This window comes from Solanum verrucosum, unplaced genomic scaffold (genome assembly GCF_900185275.1).
Source record: "Solanum verrucosum unplaced genomic scaffold, falcon-dt-bn FXZP01000175.1, whole genome shotgun sequence".
NCBI lineage: Eukaryota > Viridiplantae > Streptophyta > Magnoliopsida > Solanales > Solanaceae > Solanum > Solanum verrucosum.
The window spans coordinates 481,707-509,314 of record NW_026020399.1 but is presented as its reverse complement, the minus strand read 5'-3'; the positions used below and the strand labels follow the sequence as shown (position 1 = coordinate 509,314).

At 34.6% G+C, this 27,608-nt stretch overlaps 6 protein-coding genes across 6 annotated transcripts in view; 4 read left to right on the top strand and 2 right to left on the bottom strand.

The window, feature by feature from the left end:
* The window catches only part of LOC125839802 (protein disulfide isomerase-like 2-3), a 367,278-nt gene that overhangs the window by 21,816 nt on the left and 317,854 nt on the right, over window positions 1-27,608 (bottom strand). The gene's annotated exons all lie outside the window — the stretch shown is intronic.
* Window positions 1-27,608, top strand: part of LOC125839797 (glucan endo-1,3-beta-glucosidase 12) — a 282,415-nt gene that overhangs the window by 112,308 nt on the left and 142,499 nt on the right. The gene's annotated exons all lie outside the window — the stretch shown is intronic.
* Window positions 1,701-6,282, top strand: LOC125839788 (laccase-7-like). The gene is made up of 6 exons (XM_049518786.1): window positions 1,701-1,872; window positions 2,750-2,901; window positions 3,557-3,801; window positions 4,497-4,625; window positions 4,728-5,687; window positions 5,914-6,282. Exons 1-6 carry the CDS (start codon window positions 1,771-1,773, stop codon window positions 6,042-6,044), a joined length of 1,719 nt encoding a protein of 572 aa, XP_049374743.1. The 5' UTR covers window positions 1,701-1,770; the 3' UTR covers window positions 6,045-6,282.
* On the bottom strand, window positions 7,193-14,607 carry LOC125839817 (uncharacterized). Its single transcript, XM_049518819.1, has 5 exons — window positions 14,327-14,607; window positions 14,085-14,157; window positions 10,124-10,188; window positions 8,016-8,122; window positions 7,193-7,562 (listed from the first exon to the last, which is right to left on the bottom strand). Exons 1-5 carry the CDS (start codon window positions 14,459-14,461, stop codon window positions 7,361-7,363), a joined length of 582 nt encoding a protein of 193 aa, XP_049374776.1. The 5' UTR covers window positions 14,462-14,607; the 3' UTR covers window positions 7,193-7,360.
* Window positions 16,362-25,135, top strand: LOC125839782 (cleavage and polyadenylation specificity factor subunit 3-I). Its single transcript, XM_049518781.1, has 6 exons — window positions 16,362-16,446; window positions 17,561-17,714; window positions 17,808-17,905; window positions 19,566-19,611; window positions 19,694-19,843; window positions 23,428-25,135. Exons 2-6 carry the CDS (start codon window positions 17,562-17,564, stop codon window positions 25,066-25,068), a joined length of 2,088 nt encoding a protein of 695 aa, XP_049374738.1. The 5' UTR covers window positions 16,362-16,446; window position 17,561; the 3' UTR covers window positions 25,069-25,135.
* On the top strand, window positions 26,274-27,498 carry LOC125839815 (ethylene-responsive transcription factor 3-like). Its single transcript, XM_049518818.1, has one exon. The coding sequence runs from the start codon at window positions 26,510-26,512 to the stop codon at window positions 27,110-27,112; it is 603 nt and encodes a 200-aa protein (XP_049374775.1). The 5' UTR covers window positions 26,274-26,509; the 3' UTR covers window positions 27,113-27,498.

Genomic DNA, 27,608 nt, shown 5'->3' with positions numbered 1-27,608 from the left:
AAAATTTGACGATATTTATTATTTGAGCACTTTGATGATTCTGTTTTTCCATGCTAGCTGCCCTTGGCCGGTTGCCCAAATTAAGAAAAGTTCGAAATTTTTTAGGCTTTTAATTTTCATTTTATTCAAGACAAACATTTAGAGTATATTAACAAAGGCGTATTCAGGATTTTAGGATGATGATGCACTATTATGAAAATGTGGATCTAATTAGTTTGACATTTAGTTTCTTATCATTGAAAACAGTTAAAATTTTAAAATTACAGGTCCAAAATTGAAATGCTTAATTAATTAAAATACCAAAAGTGCTATCAATAACCACTTAGAGAGGTGTTATCCAATTTTAGAAAGAAAAATAAAACAAGATAGATATAAAAGTCGAATTTCTAACCTCACTACGAGGTGTACCCTATCATCATCACATTATATGATACTTCAAGTGTGATTTCACACATCTAGTTGTAACAAAAAAATAAAAAATATAACACTACTATGTATAATTTTGGAAGGAAAGCATAAATCCGGTGACCCCCTCCTCTGACTGTATATACAATTATCACCATGAGTATTGATGAATGGAGTTAGCGCTTTTCAATTTGATGAATCATACATCACTAGAATGCTAGTGTACAAATGTCAATAGAACCTCAACTACTAACGATAGAAGCTACCTAACTCTAAATAAAAAGAAGCTTATTGGAATTAAACCATTGAGAAAATTCTAATAAATAAAATAAAATAGTGGAAACAGTCAAATTTAACATATGTAGATGTTCTTCAGAAAGAAAAAAAAAACTTTAAATTTATGGCTATCTGCTAGAAAGTCTTGTTCAGATTAGTATTTATTTGATGGCCAACTCAAGCTATCCTATAACTAACTTTTACTTAATTATTTTTTCCAAATTTTCAGAACCCATTTTTCAAATGCCTCGTTTTGCCTTAAACAAAGTCTTTTACGCAATCGTGGAAATGTTTAGGAAATAATTAGATAGACCCTATAGAAAGTGAGATTAGGAAAATGTGAAATAAATTTTTAGCTGAGGACACAAAAAAGAAAAAGAAACAACGAAGAAGGAAAATACATACTTCTAATAAAATAGTATTCTCCGTCTCAAATTATCTATCGTGTTTCTCTTTTACGTGTCCTTTCATTACATTAATTAAGAAGACACTTATTCCGTAATTCAGATGATTTTTTTTACTATTTTACCCTTATATGTGAATATAATCTCACTTCATTGTATATTTACTCTATTTATGTATTATCAACCAATAATTGAGGTGTTTGTACGATAATATTAATTTTGCCTTAAACTTCTAAAATGACAAATATTCTCTCAAGGACTGATAAAAATAAAATGACAATTTTACTATATCACCATTTAAACACAAAAAAATCAATATTTTGAAAAATGACCATAATTAATAATAAGAGTAAATTAAAAACTAAGTGATAAATTATCTTTTCATTTTTCAAATTGAACAAGAGTGAATATATAATGTTAGTATAGTGGAAAAAGTAATTTAAGACAACTATTTTTTTAAAGTACGATAAATAATTTTAGACGGGAGAGTATATTAATCGTGATTTGTGTGTGTACATTTCTTAATTAGAAAATATAGGTGCCGCCTGTGACTTTCGTTGGTGTACAAACTTTTGTCTTCTTATATAAAGCCATTCATTTCTCATATTTCTCTTCATCTCTCAAATATTCTTTCAAGTTAATTCTATATTAGCCTTTACACATTGAATTATTGTATTTAGAGAAAATGAGGCATCAAATTTTCTTGTTATTTGCTTGCACCACAATAGCTCTTTTAGCTTCTTGTTCTTCATTGGTTTCAGCTGAAGTTGTTGAGCATTCTTTTCATGTACGTACTATATTACTAATATCTTCTTCTTTTTTTATTTCCCATGCAAAATATATTACTATAGTCAACTCTTCATAAAACCTTTTTCCATAGAAATGCATATAGCAAATTAGCAATTATTTAGATTTTTCATTAGACTCTATTTCTTTTCATCTTCTCTTTTGTTGTTTCTTCGTAATAAGATGATTGTCTATATATGATTTGCTTTAGATCACACGTTTTAAAAAGATTTTTTTTTTCTTCATAAAACTTTATGTTCAATTAAATACTGCTACATGAATTGAGACATATATATGGAGTATAAATCACTTTCATTTCTTTCTTTCAAAAATCATATTCTTTTTGGAAAACATTTTAATTTATAAGCTATATTTCAAATTTGAAATACAACTTCTAATTAGATTTGAAATTTTCATGATGAAAACGCTGATTTTCATAGAAAGTGAAAATTATTCTGTAAAAAAGTAAAAACATATGACCAAACGGGTCCTTATAATATTCCGTATGATATATGATAGATATAAACATGCATGTATCGATTTGATAGTCTGACCATGTTTTCCACTTGTAACACCTCTTCTAATAAGTTTTATTTAAGAAAAATGGCAAAAATAATTAAATTGCATTTGGTAGAACTTCTATTTTAATGTAGGATTTAACTAATTATATATACTTCCAGTAAATAGTTGTCTACATTATTAGTGTATTTTAACCATGATATATATGATTATATGACAGCTTTCCTACCATATTTTTGCAGTTGTCAATTACACTCATACATCAAGAGTTGTTATTACTCTTATATTTAATTAATAGAAGCTAAAGTACTCTTTAATTAACTAATGTATCTTTAATGATTTAAAAAAAAAATATATAGGTGCAAAACCGTACTATATCGAGATTGTGCCGTAGACAAGTAATTACTGCTGTAAATGGAAGTCTTCCTGGTCCAACCATACGTGTAAAAGAAGGAGACACCCTTGTGGTTCATGTCTACAACCTTTCACCTTACAATCTCACTATTCATTGGTAAGTTTTCATTTCAATTTTAATTTCAGTGGCAGAGCCAAAATTTAAAGTTTATGATTTTGACTTCTGAACTTGTCACTGAACACCTAGCTTGTTTTTTTTTTTCCTGGTACCCCATCGATCAAGATGATAGTGTTTTCATTACTCTCCAATGAGACTCGAACCTTCAACTTATCGTTGATGGTGGAGATCAATGTGCCCAACCACCAGAGCTAGTCTCACTTGTCCCTTAACTCATTTTATTTACTCACCTCACAATTAAATATTCTCTCCATTTCAATTTGATTGTTTTGTTTTGACTTGCTACGGAAAATAAATAGAACTTTTGAATTTTGTAGTCTTAAATTAAAGAACTGTAGAATGCATCAACATGTCTTTTAATCTTGTGGTCTTAAACATTTTATGTGGAAATCAAAACTAAAGAGCTGCTAAAAGAGGAAAGAGAACATTCTTTTTTAAAGGAACTAAAAAGAAAAGTAGGACAAACAAATTGAAACGAATAAAATATTTATTATTATAATATTTAATAAATTACCTAATACAAATAAAATTAGATAATCAAAATGTGGCAACTATCATTATCAGATTAGATAATATCATTACGTAATGTAAAATAATTAAAAAGTAATGCAAGTTTTATAATTAATTGATGCAGGCATGGAGTTTTCCAGCTATTAAGTGGGTGGGCTGATGGACCGGAGTTTGCGACCCAGTGCCCGATCCGACCCGGACATAGCTACACATACAAGTTTAAAATAACAGGACAAGAAGGGACTCTATGGTGGCATGCACACGTGTCATGGCTTAGAGCCACAGTTCATGGTGCACTCATTATTCGCCCAAAAAAAGGCCACTCTTATCCTTTCCCTAAACCTTATAGAGAAGTTCCTATTCTCTTAGGTAACTTTAATTAATCCTTCTTCACTTATGATTTTACTTTGATGTATAGTAGTAGTAACTAATGAGTCATTTTTGTCAGAGAGTTTTTTATCTTTAATATGAGAATTACGGTGAAAATTTAAATTTAGTTGAGCTTCAATATGAATATCGAACATTGGGTGAGAAACAGATGAACAAAACTAGTATATTGGCCCAATATGAGCTTAAACAAGCGATATGGTCGGTGATGATTTTATATATGGTGATTCAATTCATTTGGAATTGAGCTACATGACAGAGTCACCTTAGGTGAAGGGTGGTTTAATGCACACCTTTTTGTTGAAAAATCATGTGGTGTACAGAGATTAAATGTTAGCTATTATAAGTGTATATTTAATTTTGCAAACCCTTAACACAATTGATTGAGAAAAACTTGCCATCCTAGTCTTGACACCTCTTCAATTCTCTAAAAATACAAACTACTTAAATAAGTAAAAACAACAACATATATGGTGAATCACTTGGCTTCTTCATATGTTTATTTCCTTATATTTCGACTCTTCTTAATGAAAATTTTGATTCAAGATTACTACTACAAGAATGGGCATATGGAGTGAAATCTAACCTATTGATAAAACTAGCAAATGAAGAATAATGTTTTATTTTTCTAATTAAGAAAGGAAATTATTGAAATCATTTTAAACATGTTAATGCAGGAGAATGGTGGAATGCCAATGTTGTGGATGTGGAGAATGCAGCGCTAGCAACTGGCTCAGCACCTAATAACTCTAATGCTTACACTATTAACGGCTGGCCGGGCGATCTTTACCCTTGCTCTGTTAATCGTAAGATTTATTCAACGAGTTTATAGCCTTGGCCGACAGGCTAGGTAATCTTTGAAACTTTGTTGTCTTGCTAACTTTTATTTTCGTTTTCATTTGTATTAGAAACATACAAGTTGAAGGTGAAACGTGGAAAAACATATCTCCTACGTATCATCAACGCTGCACTCAATAACCAACTTTTTTTCAAGATCGCCAATCATAAAATGAAAGTTGTCGCGGTTGATGCTGCTTACACTGATCCCTACGTCACGGATGTAGTTGTCACCGGGCCGGGCCAGACGACTGACATCCTCTTGACGGCCGATCAACTACCGGCGTCGTACTACATGACGGCTAACCCCTATGCTAGTGCAGCCGGGGTGCCATTTGACAACACCACAACTAGAGGAATTATAGTGTATGAAGATGCATTACTACCATCAACTCCCATAATGCCAATTCTACCTGCCTTTAATGACACACCAACAGCCCATAAATTTTTCACTAATATAACTGGGCTTGTAACTGGCCCATTTTGGAACCCACCACCTCGAAAAGTGGACGAACACATGTTTATCACTATTGGGCTGGGCCTAACTGCTTGTGGAAAATCAAGAAATGCAACATGTGGAGGCCCAAATGGACAACGATTTTCGGCTAGTATGAACAATGCATCTTTCCAGTTTCCAGACAAGATTTCAATGTTGGAAGCCTTTTTCTACAATGTTGGTGGAGTTTATACTACTGATTTCCCAGACAAACCACCATTGAAGTTTGACTATACAAACTCAAATAATAGCATGAATCCTGCTATTATAATGACGAAAAAATCGACAAAAGTGAAGAAAATTAAGTTCAATTCCACAGTTGAAATTGTGTTCCAAAATACTGCTTTGATTGGGATAGAAAATCATCCTATTCACTTGCATGGATTCAATTTCCATGTATTGGCACAAGGCTTTGGCAATTATAACCCTGCAGTCGATAGGAAAAAATTCAACTTTGTCAATCCACAAGAACGTAACACAATTGGCGTTCCAGTTGGAGGATGGGCTGTCATTAGATTTCGAGCTAACAATCCAGGTAAATATATATATATATATATATATATAGCACATCCATTTAAAATATAATTTCTTTTTATAATCATATATGTTACGTCCCACCAGCACATATATTTTTGCCTCAAGTGGAATTTAAACGAGACATAGTTCTCAATCAATCTTTTCATTTACCACTATGCCATACTTTTGAAACAAACTTGGCATGGTTGATAAATTTGTTCTAATTATTAATGTGGAAATTACAGGTGTATGGTTGATGCATTGTCATTTGGATGTTCACTTGCCTTGGGGTTTAGCAACAGCTTTTGTTGTTGAAAATGGGCCAACATTATCAACTATGCTACCTCCTCCTCCACCAGATCTACCTAAATGCTAGATTATTAAGTTCCTTCTTTAATTTTTTGGAGTGATTATATGGTTCTTCTTCAGTTTTGTTTTTAATTTTTTCAATTGTACAAGTGAGTCATTTGTTTTCTGGTCATTCTTTTGACTTGTTAAACAAGCATGGGTGTATTTAGTTATATCATTCTTTAAGATTCTGTTAAGTGTAATGTCTCATCCTTGTGTTTTTTTATTATGATAAATAAAATTTTGTCTTTGGGATTCCCATTAAACAGTAAGTAGTATTTTACTTTCAACTCTTTATATATACTTGCATCACCAAAATAAGATTTTGTCTTTGTGTTCTTTATATATACTTTCATCACCAAATCAGCCACAAATGGCACTTTCATAGGTTATTCCAAAGTCCACATTGTCATACCCAGTATAATCCTACAAGTGAAGTGTGGTGAGGGTAGTATACACGCAGCCTTAACCTCTCTAATGAAGATAGAGAGATCCGATGGACCCTATTTCTGAAGTTAATAGGGGAAATGCCAAGACTAACATGAAAAAGCCTAATGTTCCACCACAGCGATTCTAACCCAAATCCAGGTTTATCATGTGGCTACTGATGCATGACAGGTTACTGTTAACAGTTGATAGAGCCAGAACTTTACCCTCCTCCAATTTGAGGTCGGTTTTTGGCATTTTTTTAGTAGTGAAATGTTGTGTCAAAGGTGTGAGGAAACAAGAGACCACTTGGCAGAGTACACCAGAAACTATCGAATAGACTCCTCAGATGGCTGCAAAGAAAGCCTAACACAGCAAGGTCCTCTTCACTGGACAGTCAAGAATGCAAAGGGGATACTTCAGGCATCAGCTGCTCAGATTTTCAGAATGATGGTAGCTGAAACAGTGCATACCTTGTAGATTGAAAGAAACCAACTGAACTACTAAGATTGGAAAGAGAAATACAATGCGGGGAATTGAACCCCTACCAAGTAGATGAATATTCATGTATCAATCAACTAAACTACTAAGATTCCACGGTACTTAATGATATGAATGGTTAGTTACCAACAGAAAAGATAAAACCTAGTCATGTGATCTTCAACCTCACGAGCCAAGAGGAATTTTCTCCAACCCATTTAGGAGCCAACTACTATCCCAATTAACATTAAGATTTCAAACCCTGATTAGTAATTAAGAAATAAGAAAACACAGTCCAATGACAGGGTATTATAAACAATAATATGGTTATCAACATTTGGTAAACTATACGGCTTTTCTGTACTAGCAGTAATTTCGACAGAACCAAAAAAAAATAGCCATTCGACCTCATTTTGTCAGCAAGTTAGGGGATTATCCTCAGCTGTGGGAAGTAGATGCACCCTTAGGTAATGTTTCTGATGCTGTAACAAGATTTTCTGGCGATTTAGACCTTATTAGTGGTCGTCGTAAAAACCTGAGTGGCCATCTTTTAGGTTTTATTTGTCCCAACAATTTCATCTGTTCTCTTCTAAAATTTCTGTTTGCGTACCATTTTCCACCTCGAAAACCCAAGCCATACCTGAAATCAAAGGCACAAAAAGCAAATCAAAGGGCATACCGCATGTGTACCAAATCAGGTTTTGAGTTCTTGATATTTTCTAAGACAGTTGATGAGGACACCTTTCTTTTTTTCAACAAAAGTTTCTAAAAGTCTAAAATTATATAGAGAAAGAAGAGCTGCATAACAAAATAAAGAATTATGGTGAGAGGGTATGTAAAAGCGAGTCTGTGTTTGTTGAGGCTAATTTGATCATTTAACAATAAATTTGAAAATTTTCCATGATAATAAGAAGCAATGAGAACTTCTTATCAACAAAAAAACTAAAATGATAGAAGTACTATAGGGTTATAGGGCAATGAATAGAACAAGAAAATGGCTATCTTACCAATATTTAACAAGTTGGGTGAAGGGGAAAAGAACAAAAAATAAAATAAGAACAAGGTTAACTGCTAAGAAGAAAAAATGACAAACCCGAGAATTAGTGCGGTTCCAGCAGTTGCAGCACAAGCCGGAATACTAATGGATCCAGACACAAGCTTCTTAAATTCAGGATCTTCAATTTGATAATCTTTCTTCATCTGCCAGATAAAAGGTCATGTTAATAACTAATGAAATTTAGAAGAATTGCTTGTGGCACATAAGAAAACCAACGTGGTCCATGGGAACTGCTAGAATAAGACTGATCATGTGAGAGCAGTTTATCAAAGGCGAAAAGCGCCTGATCACCTTTGCAATGGAGTACCAAGATCATAATATCTCATGGAACTAAGCTTTTGTTAGCACTTCTTTTCCTTTTTCCATGTTCATAAAGCTTAGTTCCATGAGATATTAAGATCTTGGTACTCCATTGCCACACAGAGCCAACCTTTAGAGACCGCAAAATGAAACTTCCAAAACTAACCTATTCTGGTAAAAAAGAAGCCATGCAATAAGGAATCAGTGATTGTTTTGGAGCTGAACAATATGTTGACAAGGATACTCGGGGAAATAACCTATATATTGATGTTCGACTACTCACTCTGTTATAACATTTTATTTTGGGATAACAAAGAAACCCCTGCTCAGTTGGTTAGCTGGCCAACATCACAGTTAGAGCACAGGTCTGAAACCAGTAGAAGTGTGGGCCTGCCCCTCTACCCTCCTCCCACTTAGATACCAGATTTTAGTAGTCACATTTGTGGACATCTTCCTATGCCACATCCATTTTGTACTTCTTTTACCAGGAAACAAAGCAATGGGGGTAATTATTTATGATAATTTGTTCGTGGTTTTATTTTTTATTGATTCTTACATGAGTACAATCAATTTGTAGCAGTTGAAAGCAAACAAGAGGGGATGGTGGTGGATGTTGGAGAACGAGTGGTTTGGCCAATAGAGGTAGGAGAACAAACTAGAAACAGATGAAGTGATCGGCGGAAAAAAAAAAAGAGTCTTGACAGGTAAAATCTTTGATATTTGTAATCATCAGATTATTTTGGCCAGGCCAACCCCCACTTTATCCTTCTGCATGCCCACCCATTGGCATTCCTATAAGAAGCATTGAGTCACTTGAAAATTGAGTGTTCTTCGTAAAAAACCACATCCTTCTGTAAAATTTTCTACTTTTTGGTATACTGCTTGTATACATGTGTCTTTGCCTTTCATTCATAAAATGTTATTACTTTATCAGTTGTGGAGGATTTTCATTAGTCTCAGGGGTTTTGCTTGGGCTATGCCTAACAAAATCACACATCTTTTGTACAGCTGGGGAGAAGTGGAGGTGGGAGCTGCAGACATAGATAGATGGAGGATTGCCCCAGCCTGTATTTGGAGACTGTTCGAAAAGAAAGAAATGCTAGATATTCTGAGAGCAAGAGTTATGATCTTCAAAAGATAAAAAAAAAAATTGTATCAGGCTTTTTTGCTCCTAGTGCAAACAGATGTATTTAGAGGACACTGAATCTATTATAGATATCCTAGGTTCCTGTTAGGATTTAGATTCAGTTTCTTACATTTTTGACAAGCTGTAAATATGATTTTCAGTGCAACCATGTACTGGTTCAGTGAATATTCACAAATGATACCTTCTCAACAAAAAAAAGAGGAGAAGAAGGTAGCACACAAGCTGGCGAACATGTAAAACCTAGTTAACTCCACAGTCCATACTCCATACCATGCTTAACAATAGTTGAATCTTAAACAATTCAGTCCATATCCATAGTATGTACAGAAGGTCAAATTCCATATCTGTTCTCTAATTACAAATTACCCAAAGAAGACAACTTTGCCACATCTTCTCATTGCCTTGGGGTTGGGGATAAAAAAAACTACTCAAAAGTTTTATGCGACACTCGATCACAAATAATTCTAGGTTGTAATAATTTTATTTTTAAACTTCATGTATTTAATTGCACTAATTTGTCTCAAAAAATAATTACACTAATTTGTAAGGGCGTATTGTTTAAGAATTAATCCCAACAAGCTTACACCCCTTCCTATATTGCACTCCAAAAATCCTCTTGTGTAGTACACATCTTATTCTTTTGAACAGAAATAGTAAAATAGTTGTGGGACAACATTATTCTGCAATGAAAACTTACAGCTTTCTCTATAGATTCAAGCCGTTGGTCAACTCTCGATTCATGAAGATGTCGTAAAGTATAACCTGCAAATGTTTGACAACTTAAATATGGCATTACCAAAGTATCTAGGGAAAGAAGAGTAGCTAATATAAACATAAAACGAACAAGAGATTAATGCATGCACTTCTAGCACGTATTTAGCAGATAATTCTAAGGAACCAAGTCAACCAATTTAAGCCGAATCCACATTTGTGCACCAAACAAGACAATTCACAATGTAGCCAAGGGTTCAAATCCAGATAGACCACGTATCATATAAGAAGATGAAGGAGATGCTCTAACGAAAAAACACACTTGACGCCGTCAATCAAATGTTGTGCTGTGAATATACAAGAGAAGCATCAAGCCATCAAAGAAATGCAAAGCCAGACGCAATGAAGTTGGAGGCAAAATGTAACTTTAACATATTCTAATAGATAGGTCGTATGAACATCTCTGACATATAACCTTAAAAATCTTATTCACTAAACTGTCAGCTGATCAATTATGCAAAATAACAGTCTCACTGATGGGCAAGATATCTAAAATTATAGGTCATATTCAATGGATCAGAACTTTTCGCATATTGGAAACACTCTAATATGCTTGCAGTCAGCTGACTTTTAAAAACCAAACAGTGTTTATAGAGATAATAGACATCTTATTTGTCAGGAATGGAGAAATTCTACGAGTTAATTGACAGATGAGCATGTTGGAGAGCAGATCAAAGTTCAAGTTGCAAGCATAATGGTAGCAGCACTATATTGAATGGTAAGAATTTACTGTTTAAAATGCTAAAGTTATGAATTCTACTATTTTACAAAATGTGTAATCATTTCTTCACTTCGGGTGTGTTTGGTATGAAGGAAAACATTTTCCGGAAAATGTTTTCCAATTTTCTCATGTTTGGTTGGGCTAAATGTTTTGGAAAATATTTTCCAAATCAACTCATTTTCCTCAAATTTAAGGAAAATGACTTCCCTTCTAAACTTAAGGAAAACATTTTCCAAAACTCTCTTCCAACTTCAAATTACAATGATTTTTTTGTTAAAAAAATCAATTTATTTTGTCCCTACCCTCAAACCCCCCCCCAACAAAAAATAAATAAATTTTAAAGCTTGTTTTTAAATTCAATTTTTTTACCCCACCCTCACCCCCTCCCAAAAAAATATTAAAAATTGTTTTTAAAAGATATTTCTAATTTCAATTTTTTATTTATTTTTATTTTTTCATCCCAATCCTCGATCACCCACCCCCCTCTCCGGTCACCCCCCACCCCCCAAAAAAATTGAGTTTGTTTTTAAAAAATATTTACAAATTCAAAATTTCATTTTTTCACCCTACCCTCGACCCCCCACCCACCTCCTACCCAGCCCCCACCCACCCACCCCCCCCCAAAAAAAAAAAATTTAAGTTTATTTTTAAAAAATATTTTCAATTCCAAAATTTCATTTTTTCACCCCTACCCACCCACCCCCTACCAGCCTCTCCCCCCACCCCCAAAAAAAATTTCAAGTTTGTTTTTCAAAAATATTTTCAACTTCAAAAATTCAATTTTCACCCCTACCCTCGACCCCCCCCCTACCACCCCCACCCCCCAAAAAAAAATTTAAGTTTGTTTTTAAAAACTATTTTCAATTTAAAAAATTATTTTCTACTCTAGTAAAAATAAAAGATATTTCTCAAAAATATTTTTCATTCATAAATCAAACACTAAAAATCTTTTCCGAAAAATCTTTTCTACTCACCAACCAAACATGAGAAAATAAGTCAAAAATCAACTTGTTTTCTAGGAAAACATTTTCCTTCATACCAAACACACCCTTCATGTCAACTTTTACTTCATTTTTGCCTTCTCCATCCCTTTATCCTTGGTTGTCCTCAGCATAATCTAGTCAACTCCCACAATGTCTAGTATCAGATCCCAGATTTTCTTGGTGAATGAGTAATGTAAGAAGAGGTGATTGATATCCTCATTTTGCCTTCACTAAAGGCGAGTGATATCCTCATTTTGCCTTCCACTTTTAGTGAATGTCTGCTACATATATTGACGATTGACCCCCTCTTTCTAGTGATTTTCATGAGTTAAGAATGCTCCCTAGTCTATTATCCAGGTGAAATACTCCAGCCTCAAAGTGCCTTTTACCTCCAAATACACTCCCAAGGCCAATCACAAAGGTAGTAGAAGGTCTCTTGGTTGTTTGTACCATGCTTTTACTGTAAATTTTCCTTTTTCAACACCTTTCCAAATTAGAAAATACAGGATTACTGTTGTGAAGCTGGAGCAGTAACAAGGATACAGTGTCCACTTCCCAGTCATTTAAGCTACACCTGAAGTTGAAATTCTAGCCCTGATCCAACCAAAATCCTGCCAAAACTTGTTCGTCCTCCCATTTCCAACTTGAAGTGAGGTGTTTGAATGGAAGGAGCTCCGACTAAAGATTCAAATCTTTTGCGTTACGAGTTGGATTTGGCTGCTGCAGGAACCTAAAGGATTTCTGACTCGTCAACAAAAGTTTGCTTTAGTTCTACTAATTTAATTTCACTGCTCTAGGCATTCCTCAGCTGCTAATTATCTGGATGTCAAAGATGGTTCTGACCAGTATAATAAACTTATTCAGAAGTCGAACCTCCTCATACCAGACCTGATATATCCTTTGTTGTTTAAACCTCAATCAATTTATTCAATCTTCAAGGGTTCCTTGCTACATTCTCATGTCCTCGAAACATCAAGCAAGATCCTACACACGGTTTTTCTATGCCTCTTTGCTTCTTTTCAACTCAAGTTTTCTGAACAGTGATCAAAGAGACCAGTTTTTGTCTGTGTGGTTTTATAGTACCAGATTGCTCTGTTGAAAGTCTAAGAAGCAGCTTACCAGTTTTTTAATCTTCAGAAGAGGCTGAATATAATTCGATTAGAGAACTGGTGGTACAATTGCCTTAGGTATTTAGACCTCTAGATGAACTGATTGTCACATCCATTACTCTTGTCCCTTGGACTGTGACAATCAAGTATTCATTTACCTTACTGGATCCAGTTTTTTTTAAACTCACAAAACACATTGAGCGTGATTGTCATAGCAGGGAGGAATTGATTGAGAATATATGTCAGTTCATTTTACGCTTATCTGTCTCAATCAGATCATTTTACTAAGCCACTACCATACCCTACCTATAATCATCTCCTAATCAGCCTCCAACTTGAACGAGGGTGTTGGCAAGAAGGCTTACATGCAAGAGGAGCTCACTCAAGCAAAGAAGACTTCGTCTTCACATCATTAGCTCAAGAGATTGTAGGTGATTAAGTAGCTAAAGTTCTTTTCATTAATCAGTCTGTTCCAGTTGGTATATCATTTGATTAAATACTTTGAACCACATTGATTTAGAATGGTGCATTGCAAGTAGCAGCATCTTGTATATAACTGGAGAAGTGTGTGCTACACATAGAATGAAATTGTTGAAACTTCCTTCAAGTTCTTTCTATATTCTCTCTAAAAATTTGACTTGTGTATGGTGTTCAATGAATTGTCAAAAACACATCTTTCTCAATGACCAACCTCTCCCATTCAAGTTCTTTTCTCTTTTTAAGGGACAAGTTCATTTTCATTCCCTCCATATGGAAAGTGTGAAGCAACTTCACTAACCAACGAATTCCCTAAAATCGGATGACACAATGCAAACTAGAATAGGCTAATTGATCCAGGTAGTGAGTGACAAGCTCCAATCAAAAGACACAGCGTGTACGCCAGAAAGTGTATAGGCAAGTCTCTTCTTACTTATTAAATGAAAGAATAACTACTCTCTTACATATCAAAACTTCTTCACAAGCCAAAGAATGAAAAATAACATTAAATGGTAATAAGTGAATACCCAAAACTCCAACAAGAATTAGCATTTAGCAAGCAAGTTAATAAAAGTGAGGACAAAACCATCAACATACCGAACCATGCTGTAGCAACTGATGCTATTGAAGTCGAGATTGTGAACACCACCTTATGCCTCTCAAATATATCCTATTCCCCAATAAAATCACACCAAAACAAAAGAAAGAAATTACATTTCCACTATTACATATGTTTATTCACACAAAAAAACAACTTTAATCCAAAACCCATAAAAACAATCAAATACCCATCAAAGAATCACAAAAAAAAAGCTCAAAAAGAAGGAAAAAGACGGTACCTTTGTTGAATAAAAAGTGTCCTGAATAGCAGACCATGAATTAGAAGCTTTTCTTTTCAACTGAGGCACTGTTAGACGATTAACAATTGATGAACCAGAGGTTCTAAACCGCTGCAAACCTCTGTACATGTACATGGCTTCCAGCAAATTCGCAAAAAAAAAAATACTAAGAATTATCAAAATTTAGGAGAATTGGGCTTTGTTTCTTCGTATATTAACTTTGGCAAGAGAGAATTAAGCTAATTTGCCTCGAACTGTCTTCAGTTCAGAGTGATTAACTTGCGGAATGGGCAAAGTCTACTTGGCTTCAATTCATCTTTTTCGCCAGTTATTAGAATTAAAATTAGGGGATTTGGAGGCGCGGATAATTGACAAAATTTTTAAGTGTTTTTAGGTTAAAATATATTTTTTTAGTATTTTTATAATGAATAAGATAAAATTAAAATTTTAAAATAACTTTTTAAGTTAAAATAATAAAAATAAGCTACTATAATTACTTATAAATTAAAATTTTGTACTTTACAATTTTTGACGTAGAAGTCATAGGCTAATTCAAACAACCTCCAACTTTTTATAATTTCAAAATTGTCCTCAAATTACAAATGCTTAAAATAAATTTAATAGTTTATTTACTTTTATTAAAATTAAGATGTTTAAATTTAAATAAGTATCTTAATAATAAAGATACGATAATGATATTTGTTATTTAAGCATTTAAATATATATAATTTCTAAATATTTAATACAATAAATATATTTATTTTTTTGCTGAACAAATATAATAAATATATTATTTAAATAAGAGAAAACACATAAAAAAAAATCCTAAACTTGACAGCAGAACTTACTTTAGTACTTAAACTACACGGGCTTTCCCTTAACATTTTTCAAGTGATTTAAATACCTCCTAAGGGATGACGTGGCAAAGAGAGTGAGTATACTCTCATTAAAGCTGTGTGAAAAAAGAGAAAAAAAAACTGAATTTTTTAAAAGTCCACACATGGCCTTTTTTATTGGCCAATAAATAACTAATATTTTAAATAATTTTTCTTGATATATTAACTATTTAAAAATATATAAATTTTCTTATTTAGATGTAAATAGAATTAGTAGGTCCCTTTTTAATTTCTTTAAAAAAAAATTCTTTTCATTTTGTTGTCTTCCTCGGTACACATTTTTTTCTATTGAAACACTTCCTCCTCCATCTTCCTCCCCCACTTCTATATCAACTATTTTCATTTCACTAGTCCTTTACTAATCCACCAATGTCATTTTATGGACATTGATTTCACTCTATATTATTGGTGTCGATTTCGTAAATGTTAATTTTCTTGAATTTTGAGTGACCCATTTTGATTTCTAGATCCATTCAAATATTTCTCCTAGAATTTATAATTTTTTTATCAACCTTCTTATACAATCTTCATTTCTTATTTGAGTTATCAAGTAAAAATTGACTTTCAAAAAAAATTCATTCTCCAAGTGGGTAAATTTGTGGGGTGGGTTCGAAGAAGATAATGTGAATATTATAGTGAATTTTCTTCATTATAGTTATTTTAAAAAATTGTTGAATAGTGAAGAAGAAGAAGAAAAGAAAGTATTGAAGGTTGAAATGGTGAACAACGAGGAAGAAGAAAGAGAGGGGTAGGGGTATGCATTTATAAATTAATTAATTGATATAATTAATCTTAAAAATGTTTACTAAAAAATAGTGAATAAGTAAAAAGAACTAAAAATTAATGACGTGGTACCTACATGTTTATGATGTGGTGCTTACACGGCTATGATGTGACACATGAGAACGGTGTTATAATCTCAGGGTGAAAAAAAAATTACTTCAAAGATGATAAAGGGTATTTAAACGGCCGTATAGTCAAAACAATAACTAAATATTATAGCAAAAGATATTAGAGAAAATTTTACTCTGGAAAAAACAAAATAGACATTAGAGAAAACTTTATTAATCTGAATAAAATAAAATAGATACACACACTTTTTAAGTACTCTTGAGATTTTAGTAATTTTATTCCGATATTACCCTCAATCAACAAAAAGCCCTAACTTCTTCTTGTTTTTCCCTCCCATCGTTCCTTCACCTGCATTTTTCCTCTGCGATTTCAGTAAGTTTTTCTCTCTGCATTTTCTCCATGTGTTTTTATCACCTTCTCAGTTTATCCGGGTTTTTTTTCCATCCGCCACTGTAATTTTTATTTGCTTTGGTTTCTGCTCAAATCTTCAAAAAAAAAAAAAAACGAGTGTTTTCAAATGTCGATGATGATTGAATTGTTCGGATGTTGTTGTTTATAGTTGTATTTTTCTGCTTCATTTCTTCGAATGAGTGCTAGTAATTATTTTTTATACTATAAATGAGCTGATTATTCTAAATTGATGCGACAGAGGGGGAGTAGTATTTTTGTGTTTTCCTTTGTTGTAAGTTAGAACTTGTAAATGAATCTGAGTCCATTTACAGTTCATAAATTTACTGTATACATAGTCAAGGGTCTTTTTGGGTTTTTGATGTAATGTTCTGTACAATCTTTGTGCTTTCCTTTTTGTAATATATGTAGCATTTCAACAAAACAAACTTTATGTTGTGAGCTGAAGTAGGCTTGTGAAGACCTTAAGGATTCGTTATAACCTCTTTTATCATTTAAAATCAAGGTTACTACATGACTTGGCAATGTACTTGCTTAATACACTTAGTTACACTAGCAATGCTATGTCAATTTTCTTCCGAAAATCTTTTACTATTTGAAGCTGACTTGTAATTCAGTATTCAAGCATGCTTAAATAGCTTCTGGAACTAACACTCAGTATTCAAGCACTTTAAATAAATGAAATGTAGCAGAAATTTCAATTATTTTATTTGAAGTAATGCCTCCCCCCTCCCCCCCCTCCCCCCCTCCCCCCAAAAAAAATAAAATAAAACTCTTGAAATAATATGTTTTTGCAATTAATCAAGGTGCTGGAAAGTTGGCCCGGACACCATGATTATAATTTTGTTTTGTCCTTTTGCAATCTGGGTAACTGTGTTGTCTTGGTATCGAGGATTGGTATAGCTAACAATGAATTTTGGATAGATGCTTAGTTGATGAATTTATTGATTTTTACTGTTTGGTCATAATGAAGCTGAATGATGGTTTAACCAGATAATTTTTTGGATTTCTTTTGCTATTTTCTCTTGCACGATCATAAGAATTTTCATAATCTAATTCTTTGTTATTTGGGTGTCAGAATGGCATCTACGGGACAGCCACAGTCTTCTTTGAAGAGACCTAATCCTGGAGTTAATAGAGACGGAGATAAACTGGTTATCACTCCTTTAGGGGCTGGAAATGAAGTGGGACGGTCCTGTGTTTTCATGACTTTTAAAGGGAAAACAATCATGGTAGGCTACACGCTTAGTTGTTCTTCTTCAAAAAATATTTTTCTTGGCCACAAGTTCTGAACTTGGTTAATTACTTTTGATGTTTTTTGGTAGTTTGATTGTGGCATTCATCCAGGTTACTCAGGCATGTCTGCCTTACCCTATTTTGATGAAATTGATCCTTCATCTATTGATGTTCTTCTTGTTACCCAGTAAGTTTTCTGTGCCAGATCTCAGTTATATGATGCTCGTTTTATTGTTTGGAATAATGTATTTCAATTGGACACTGCAGCACAAGTTTTTCTCTTTTCTTTTTCCAAGCATTATTTGATGATTGGCTACCAATTTTCTATTTATATTTTTCATTTTGATTTCTCTCTTGGTGGGCGATTTTAAATGTTGATATCTTGGTGTACTGTTTTAAATGTTGAGTGTTAGATGCATTTCCATAATTTTGGTCCAGATTGGATTAGTTTCTCTATATTAAGACGTTATTTCTCTTATCTCTGCTTCTCAACTTGTCTGTGCGAATGTCTGAGGAAGAGAAGACATGTTCAGGTAGTATCTGTCATAGGAATGTGAAACAATATGTTGATTATCCTTTTGATTATTGATCCAAGCAAAACACTAGGCGATTCTTCCCATTTGTTTCTAGCTTTGGTGGACAGAATTATCTGGTATCTTTTGTTGGTGGAACGTGACAGGTATCCCGTGGTACTAGGCTCTCACACCACGGTCATAAAAATAAAAAAATAAGTAACAATAGAAGACCAGGAGGAAAGAAGAAATGAGATGTTTGTATGAGGAAATTTTCTTTCACATTTAGAGGTATAAATCCATACGTAAGACTGAGTTTTTGAACGAACACAACCCTTCATATAAGAAGTTATCGGTGCGTTTTGCAGCCTTTGTAAGGTTGCATTGTTTCGTTTGCCCTTTTTTACAAGGGCAGGGTTTTGGTTTTAAGTTGGGTATTTTTAGGCTTTAAAAGGATATTTCGGTAATTTTACTTTCAAGTTTAGGAGTCATGCTTTTAATACAACATATATGTTTGGATGGGCACAAATTTCTATTGGTTTGAAGTACTTAGTTGACTCGTTTATAAGTGGTTCAGACAGGGAACAGATGCTTTAAAGAGTCATTGAAGAGTGATTAAAAGGAATGGCCATAGTTAGAGAAAAAGAATCTTGAATCGCAATTCTTCTAAGTGTTGTCCACCCGTCCAATTGCTAAACATATCTTTCTGTTATTGAGTACAAAGTTGTGGGTTTGGTTATTCTTATATTTTTGTTAAGGTTAACATTTATTAGATATGCAACATCACTTTGAATCTGCTGATGAAGCTTTACAAAAAGTGCAAGGCACTGAGCAGACCGGTGATATAATTTGTATCATTTACAGAAGAAAGTCTGCACGAAAAGGCTAACAAAATAATGGTTCTATTCTTAAGGCTAATTATGTCGTTCCTTTTGCCTTCCAAAATTCTTCTATGCATCTCTTCCCAACAGTCCACCAAATGACGAGGAATAGTATTCTGTGGTTTTGACTATTTTAGCAGTTGCTGGATAGAATTATTTTTTTCCAATATTTATTGTTATTGTTTAATTGAGCAGTGGGAGGACTAAGTAGTGGTTGAATGGTAGGAGTGGGCTGGATCAAGTTTCAGCGTATTATCTATTTAATGTGGTTCTGATTTTGAGCAACTTACTTGTGCACCCGTTAGTTGTCTCTGCAGTGGCCATCGAGTCCCTTGTCATGTGTTATAACTGTTGACCGTTCATTGGTTGTTTCTTTTTTATCTTTATTTTATTGGTTTCTGTTCCTGTTTATCTTACTTGGCTACTCACTTAAACTTGTTCAAATGCTTTGCAGTTTTCACTTGGATCATGCTGCATCCCTTCCTTATTTTCTCGAAAAGGTTTATTCAGGGGTTCATGGTCTTTTTATTCCGTACATTTAGTACTTATTTGCTGGTTCATATGGGTTCTTTTTATTTTCAGACTACATTTAAAGGGCGTGTTTTCATGACACATGCCACAAAGGCCATATACAAATTGCTTTTGTCAGATTATGTTAAAGTTAGCAAAGTCTCTGTTGAAGATATGTTGTTTGATGAACATGACATTCTTCGCTCCATGGAAAAAATTGAGGTTTGTTTTCAACATCCCATGCTTGATCTTCAAGCAGTTGTATGATTAGTCACTCAGATTATAGATTGATACTCTTGTGAGGTCTTGGTTTGAAAACAGGTTCTATGCTGAACAAAATATTTTCACTCCATTACTAGTCTGTATTATACATCTGGCCCACATGTAGACCTCTTGGAAATTCTTCTGTCTAGGATAACACTGTGGATATCTAGCCTTCTATTTATAAGCTTTTTGGAAGAAAAAACCCTTTTCTGTTTAGGGATTTTTTCAAGTCCTGCATCAGGTTTTTTCCCTTGCAATAATGGTGAATAAGGTGTAATTGCTGATGTGTTTATATTGCCCAATTAATGTTTAGAGAAATATAGAAGATGAGAAAGATGTGGTGTTCTGGATATTTTTCATAATATTTGCAGATTCCCCTCATGTTTGCACATTGAATATGGCTTTCCGCAACAAAAAAAACTTGTAATCAGGACTTTTGGAGGTTGCTTGGTCTAAGAATATGATATATGAGAGTAAATGCTATGGAATTTTTTGCCTTGGGGTGAATTATCATATTGTTAGATTTTCTATATCGATAGTAAATTGTAGCATTGTTGAACTAGTGCTTTGACAGACAGACGACAGTGAGTTGTTGGCAAAGGTGATTATGATTGAAATTAGATAGTCTAGGGATGGATTATCATATTGTTAGATTTGCTATTTTGATCGTAAATTTTAGCATTATTGAATTAGTGATATGACAGACAGTGAGTTGTTGGCAAGGTGATTGTGATTAGATATCTCGATTGATCCATCAGATAAGAATGTCTCAACATTGATGGTTCAATTAAATATTCAGAATGACTGTGTAATAACTAAAACCTCTCAGTAATTATCACTTATTTTATCGGTTAGGCTTCTCTATAAAGAGCTTCCCTATGTGTACTTTTCATTTAGGTTAAGCTCATTTAGTGTTAGCAGTAATTAGGACATTCCGGTCATTTCAACAAGAAGAGGTGTTTATCTACACTTTTTTTTTACCATACACACCAACTGCGTATTTTCAGCTGCAGCACTACTATCCAAACATGTAATTGGTTATTTGTAATTTCAGCTGCAGCATTAAAAGAAGTGTTTTTCAACACTTTGGTACTAAAGCTACTTAAAATCGGCTAAGCCAAACGGGCTCTAAGTCTAAATTGAACCAATAAAAATTTAATTTGCTTAGTATTTCCTTTCCTGATTAGAACCAATTTGCTAAAGTAATAGATTGTGCTGGCCTGGAGAGTGAGGGGGTGTAGTGGAGGGAAGGGATGGTGGGGTGATAGTGAAACTAATTTGGTGGTGTGGTGGGAGCACGAACCCTAAAAAAAGTTTCCTTGGCATACTGCCTACAAGCTGGAAAATGAAATCAACTCAAATGTATTATTTCTTCACCCAGATAGTTGAATTCTGACTCTATTATTGATCTCCTTGAACCATAAGAGGTTGTGCTGCAGAAAATTTAATTCTATTGGACATTTTTGGCTTTCCCTTGTTTGCTTGTCCTGAGTGAGTGTTATGTGTAACTTACAATTAAATGGTCTTTAGAGAAGCTATTGAAGTTGGACTGTGCTTTTCATTTAGTTGAAGGAGTCTTAGATCGTGCTTTGAATATGCTATTGGATATAAGAAACATTGATATTCTTACTGAAAACACGAGGGATGGATCGTGCTTTGAATATGCTTTTATGTACCTCATTGGACATCTTACTGAAAACAAGAGGGATGGATCGTGCTTTGAATATGCTTTTATGTACCTCATTGAACATCTGCAACCTTGGAGAAATACATGTTTTATGAATGTCAGAGAGTATACACGATGATTCTCCTGCATCGTTAGCCTTGAACTACTCTTTTCTTGCTCTTTCGTGCTAAATAAAATTCATCTTTTCCATCCTCGAAAAAGAAAGAAGTTGAACCTTTTTCATTCTTTTGGAATTGTAATTGGCCAGTTTGTTGTTGGTGAGCTCATTAGAACTATTGGCTTAGGTGCACCCGGGGCTTTGGTCTAGTGGTAAGAGTGTAGCACGTGATGTGAGTTAGGTGCACATCCTGGGTTCGAACATTACTGCAGAAAAAAGCCCAGTATTTTAAGTGGAGAAGGATAGAGCGGCAGGCCCATTACCCACCTAGTTCCAAACCGTGCCTCATGTCCTCAGGGAGTTCTCGATTATCACAAATAAAGAAAGAAAAAAAAAGAACTGTTGTCTTAGGTTCTGTGAGTATGCTTACATAGTTACATGACCTTCTTAGTTGATTTATGAGAGGAGAAAGTCCAGTGTTATCAAAGGCGAAAAGCGCAGAAAAGCTCTAAGGTCCGTGGGCTTTAAGCGCAAATAAAGCACGGGCTTTAATGAAAAAAGGCGCAAAGGGAGAAAAAAAATACAACCGTATATGTTTAGTCCAAGACTAATAATTATAAACATGAATGACAAATATATGACCAAAGAAATTGAAAATTTTTTATGATAAAGTGAAATATCAATTGTTTAGTGTCACTTCTTCATAAGATGCTCATTGGCAGGGAAAAGTTTGTCTTAGAACCTTGATGACGACATTGAAGCGCACATAAAGCGAGGCGAAGTGCTTAACACGTTTTGTGCCTCGCTTCAGGCTTAGGCGCGCCTTTGATAACACTGGGAGAAACTATAAAAGGGTGTTTGTGTCATAAACCATGCCGCTATTTCTTGAATTGGTGTATTATAACTCCTTACCCATTAGACCTTATTACAGAAACTACCAAGTCCTTACTCTCATACTCCCATCATATTAGCTCTGATGTTTATTTTCTTGGAAATTTAAATTTTTTATTCATGGTAATATTGTCTATGTCCTCCCATCAATAACCCTGTGGAATGGTGGTATCTTTGGCATTTTGCCTCCTTTTGTCTTTTAGTAATAGTCAAAGATGATTTTCAGATATTGAGGTAGAAGTGAAGTGCTGTGGAGAATGATTTCATCTAACAAGATTACAGAACAATAAAAATAGCAGACCTTTCTATTTATTTACCAATGTACTAATGCCACGACCCTAGAAATGCTGTTGCTCTTGGACTGTAAAAAGCAACGAAAACCAGTTCTAATTTGAAATACATTTTTTTATGCTGGACACATAACGTTATCACCAAATGAGCAGATTAGATTACCTTTTGCTTCTGTTTCTACATAAGCATTACACTAGGGGTGAGGTGCTGGAGGGGAAAAAATAGGACCTCCTGGAAAATGGAAATGGAACAACCTCCTCCTTAAGCTCAACTTAAACAGAAGAAAGAAATCATTTGTAGGGAATAGCACCAAATTTTTAATTTTTTCTCCCTTGGGAGGAAAGAGAAGCATATCCTGATTATTAGATGTTTGTCATTCAGTGTTTACATGTTTTAAGTTTTGTTTTTTTTCTAATTTTATTTTTTAGGAACCATGTTCGGTGTAGGTTCACTTTTGTATACCACGTGTGTTCTAGAAATTTCCCCACCATATCAATGAATTATTACTCATCATTTTTTAAATCAGACCACATATTTCATTAGGCTTATTTTGACATGTGAAAACTTCTTTTGTAGGTTATTGACTTCCATCAGACTATGGAAGTAAATGGTATTCGCTTTTGGTGTTATACTGCCGGCCATGTCCTTGGTGCTGCCATGTTTATGGTTGATATTGCTGGTGTTCGAGTTCTCTATACAGGAGACTATTCCCGTGAAGAAGACAGGCATCTCCGCGCAGCTGAGATCCCACAATTTTCTCCAGATGTTTGCATTATAGAATCAACTTATGGTGTTCAACTCCATATGCCCCGTCAGATAAGAGAGAAGCTTTTCACTGATGTCATACATTCAACACTGATGCAAGGGGGTCGGGTGCTGATTCCTGCTTACGCCTTGGGACGTGCACAGGAACTTCTCCTTATTCTGGAGGAATATTGGTCTAACCATCCTGAACTAGCTAATTTCCCCATATATTATGCTTCTCCACTTGCAAGAAGGTGCATGGCTGTCTATCAGACTTACATCAATGCCATGAATGAAAGGATCCGCAATCAATTTGTCAGCTCAAATCCCTTCAACTTCAAACATATATCTTCCCTGAACAGTATTGAAGATTTTATAGACAACAAGCCATGTGTGGTGATGGCAAGTCCAGGTAGTCTTCAAAGTGGTTTGTCGAGGCAACTGTTCGATAAATGGTGCTCTGACAAGAAAAATGCTTGTGTCATACCTGGGTATGTAGTGGAAGGGACCTTGGCGAAGACTATCATCAATGAACCGAAGGAAGTCACTCTCACAAATGGCTTGTCTGCTCCACTTAATATGCAGGTTCATTATATTTCATTCTCAGCTCACGCGGATTATGCTCAGACAAGTACCTTCTTGAAAGAACTTATGCCTCCCAACATAATTCTAGTCCACGGAGCTTCTAATGAGATGGATAGACTCAAGCAGAAACTTACCTCCCTCTTTGCTGATGGGAATACTAAAATTATCACTCCCAAGAACTGCCAGTCAGTTGAAATGCACTTCAACTCTGAGAAAATGGCAAAAACCATTGGAAAGCTGGCTGAAAAGACCCCTGAAGCGGGCGAAATTGTCAGTGGTTTACTTGTGAAGAAAGGTTTCACTTACCAGATCATGGCACCTGATGATCTCCATGTCTTTTCTCAGCTATCCACTGCAAATGTCACACAGAGAATAACTATCCCCTATTCAGGTGCTTTTGCTGTTATACAACACAGGCTTAAGCAGATCTATGAAAGTGTAGAGTCCTCAACAGATGAAGAATCCGGTGTACCAACTTTGCTGGTGCATGAACGAGTGATGGTGAAGCAGGAGTCAGAGAATCATCTCTCCGTTCATTGGACAGCAGATCCAATTTGTGACATGGTATCTGACTCTGTCGTGGCATTGGTTCTGAATGCCAGCAGGGAGATGCCTAAAGTATCAATTGACTCGGAAACTCCCATTAATGAGGAAGAAGATGCAAAGAAAACTGAGAAAATAGTCCATGCACTCCTGGTTTCTATGTTTGGTAATGTGAAATTTGGGGACGATGGTAAGCTGGTAATCAATTTTGATGGGATTTTGGCTCATCTGGACAAACAAACTGGTGACGTTGAATGTGAAAATGAAGCTCTCAAGGAGAGAGTTAAGACTGCATACTGGCGAATCAGAAGTGCTGTGAAACCAATACCGCTTTCTGTATCTTAGCCTCTTGTATGTTTTTTGTAACCATGTTAAGAGTTTTATGCAAGAAGTATATTGTAGTTTGTTTTCAGCTTCATATAGACAGGAAGAAAAACTTATTCTAAATCTTCAAGTCTCATCAGTAATTCTATCCTTCCTTCAACTTTCTTTGATCTGAAAATTCTCCAGTTTCAAGTTCTGGATGTTGGTGACTTGGTGTTATGCATTTTGTTACTTTTGATGGTGTTGGTGAGGTAGTAGGTAGCTCGTGAAGTAATCGAGGTGTGTTTCAACTTGCAAGCTGACTCGTACACCACTGATATAAATATAATATTTTTTCTCAAAACTCAAGTTCAAATTCACCAACTCAGTTAGGTCTCCATGTTCTAGCAATTTCTGCTAAGCTCTTACTACTTACAGTTACTGAGGGGAATGCTTTTTCTGGTTTAAGACACTAATAAGATAGGATCATTTACCATAATATAGAGTTAATAGTTTGTTTGTAAATTTTGCTAGAGTTAACGAAGTCTCAAAAGATAACGAATTCGTTTTGAAGAATATGGAGTAATATGTAGTTGGCTGAAGGTGATAAGAACTCACCATCTTTTTACGTAAGAGTACAGGAAATGGTAGTAGTTCAGTTAATCGACTATCAAGATTTTTACTTTGTTGATGAAGATTTGATTCTTCACCTTGTAATCCTCTTTCCCTCTTCTTGCCAACTTATTTTTAGTTTATTTTAATTAAGAAGGAAAAAACTCTGAAAAAATGATTAATCATGGACGTGTGATTTATATCACGAAGGAATGATGGGGAGGTAGAGAATCAATATGTTGGGCCGAATATATTATAGGATACTATAGTTAAGTTAACTACATAAAATATATCATCTCCTTTAATTATATGCATCAATATCAAGTAGAAAATGTATGTAATTGTACAACTTATTGAGGCAAATACATATATCAAAGAAAACGACATTTTATATGATTAACTTAACTACCTAATAACGAGTAAGAACACACACTAAAAAAATTCTAATTCGTATCGATAGAGTATAGTTGAAACACTTTATTAGAAGTTAAGGTACTTACTTAGACTCGAATTTAGTTTGAATATCTAAATGAAATGTCCTAAAGTTTGTGGACTAAAGTATTGTAGTTCACAAACTTCAAGGACAAAATTGGTTATTTTAGTCTTGTAGTTTTCCATTTAGCATTTCCAGCAATCCATGGCATAATTCCATATCCACTAAATATATTATTTTTTAATAAAAAATAAAAAAAATAGCAAAAAAAAAAATCAGGCCTGGGGATGAATCCCCCTTTCTCCATTGCCAATTTGCTCTGAGCAACAAACAGTCATTTCCCACAAAAAGCAAAATCATCTTCCATTTCATGGAAAATCGGCAAAAAAATTGAAAAAATACCCATAAAATCCAATCTTGATTCTCAATTCACCGGCCATGCGCTACCGGAGGTCGTCGGAGCTAAAAAGACCAGGATCTGACCTCCTTCAACAACCTGACGCCGACCCACCTCGTTATCGAGGTGTTCGTAAACGGCCATGGGGTCGATTCGCAGCAGAGATTAGAGATCCGATCAAAAAGACTCGAGTTTGGCTGGGCACCTTTGACACCGCTGAAGACGCCGCACGCGCTTACGACGATGCTGCACGCTCTCTCCGTGGACCTAAGGCGAAAACTAATTTCAATATTTTACCTCTAACAGAGGATCCTTATGATGAGGCGAATCAGTTTGAGCTTTTCCCCAATTCGAGACCGGCTTCTAGCAGTATGAGCAGTACGTTGGAATCATCTAGTGGGCCTCGTGGCGGATCGAGTAGTAAGGTGACCCGGATGAAGATTCCTCGCCCGGTTCTTCCGCCGGAGGATTGCCGGAGTGATTGCGATTCGTCGTCATCTGTGGTGGATGATCGGTGTGATGTTGATCAAACGTCGTCGTTTTTTACCAAACAACCTCTGCCGTTCGATCTGAATCTACCGCCTCCGTCGGATAACGATGGAGTTGATGTTGATGATTTGCACGTCACCGCTTTATGCCTCTAATTACCCTTCTGTTACGGTGATGTTTGTTGTTAATTAATTTGATGATGAAGAAAAAAAGAAAAAAAATAAGTTTTTTTAGTTTTCTTTGTCAAATCTTCTTACTTTTATTTCAAATTTTCCTCGGAAAAATGATGGTACTCAAATGTCGGATGATGAGAAACAAAATGGGTTTTTAGATTATGTGTAGATTAGTGTAATGAGTCATGATGCGATCTGTATTAAGAAAGATTGTATCTGTATTTGTGTCTGTACCACAAAAAACATTGGATCTGATCTTGAGTTACTGTCATCTCTTGATCTAGTTTCCCTTGCATTTTTATTTTTTTTTATTTTACCCTTTTGTATATAGGAAGTTGGAATTTATAATAAGAACTTATACTTGCTCAGCTCCGTCTAGTCATTTTATGAGTTCTTATGTATTACCCTTAGCTCATCGGAGACATGTATTTGTTTGTGTTATGTGTGTGTCATCTTTCTGTACAATCATTAGGACTAT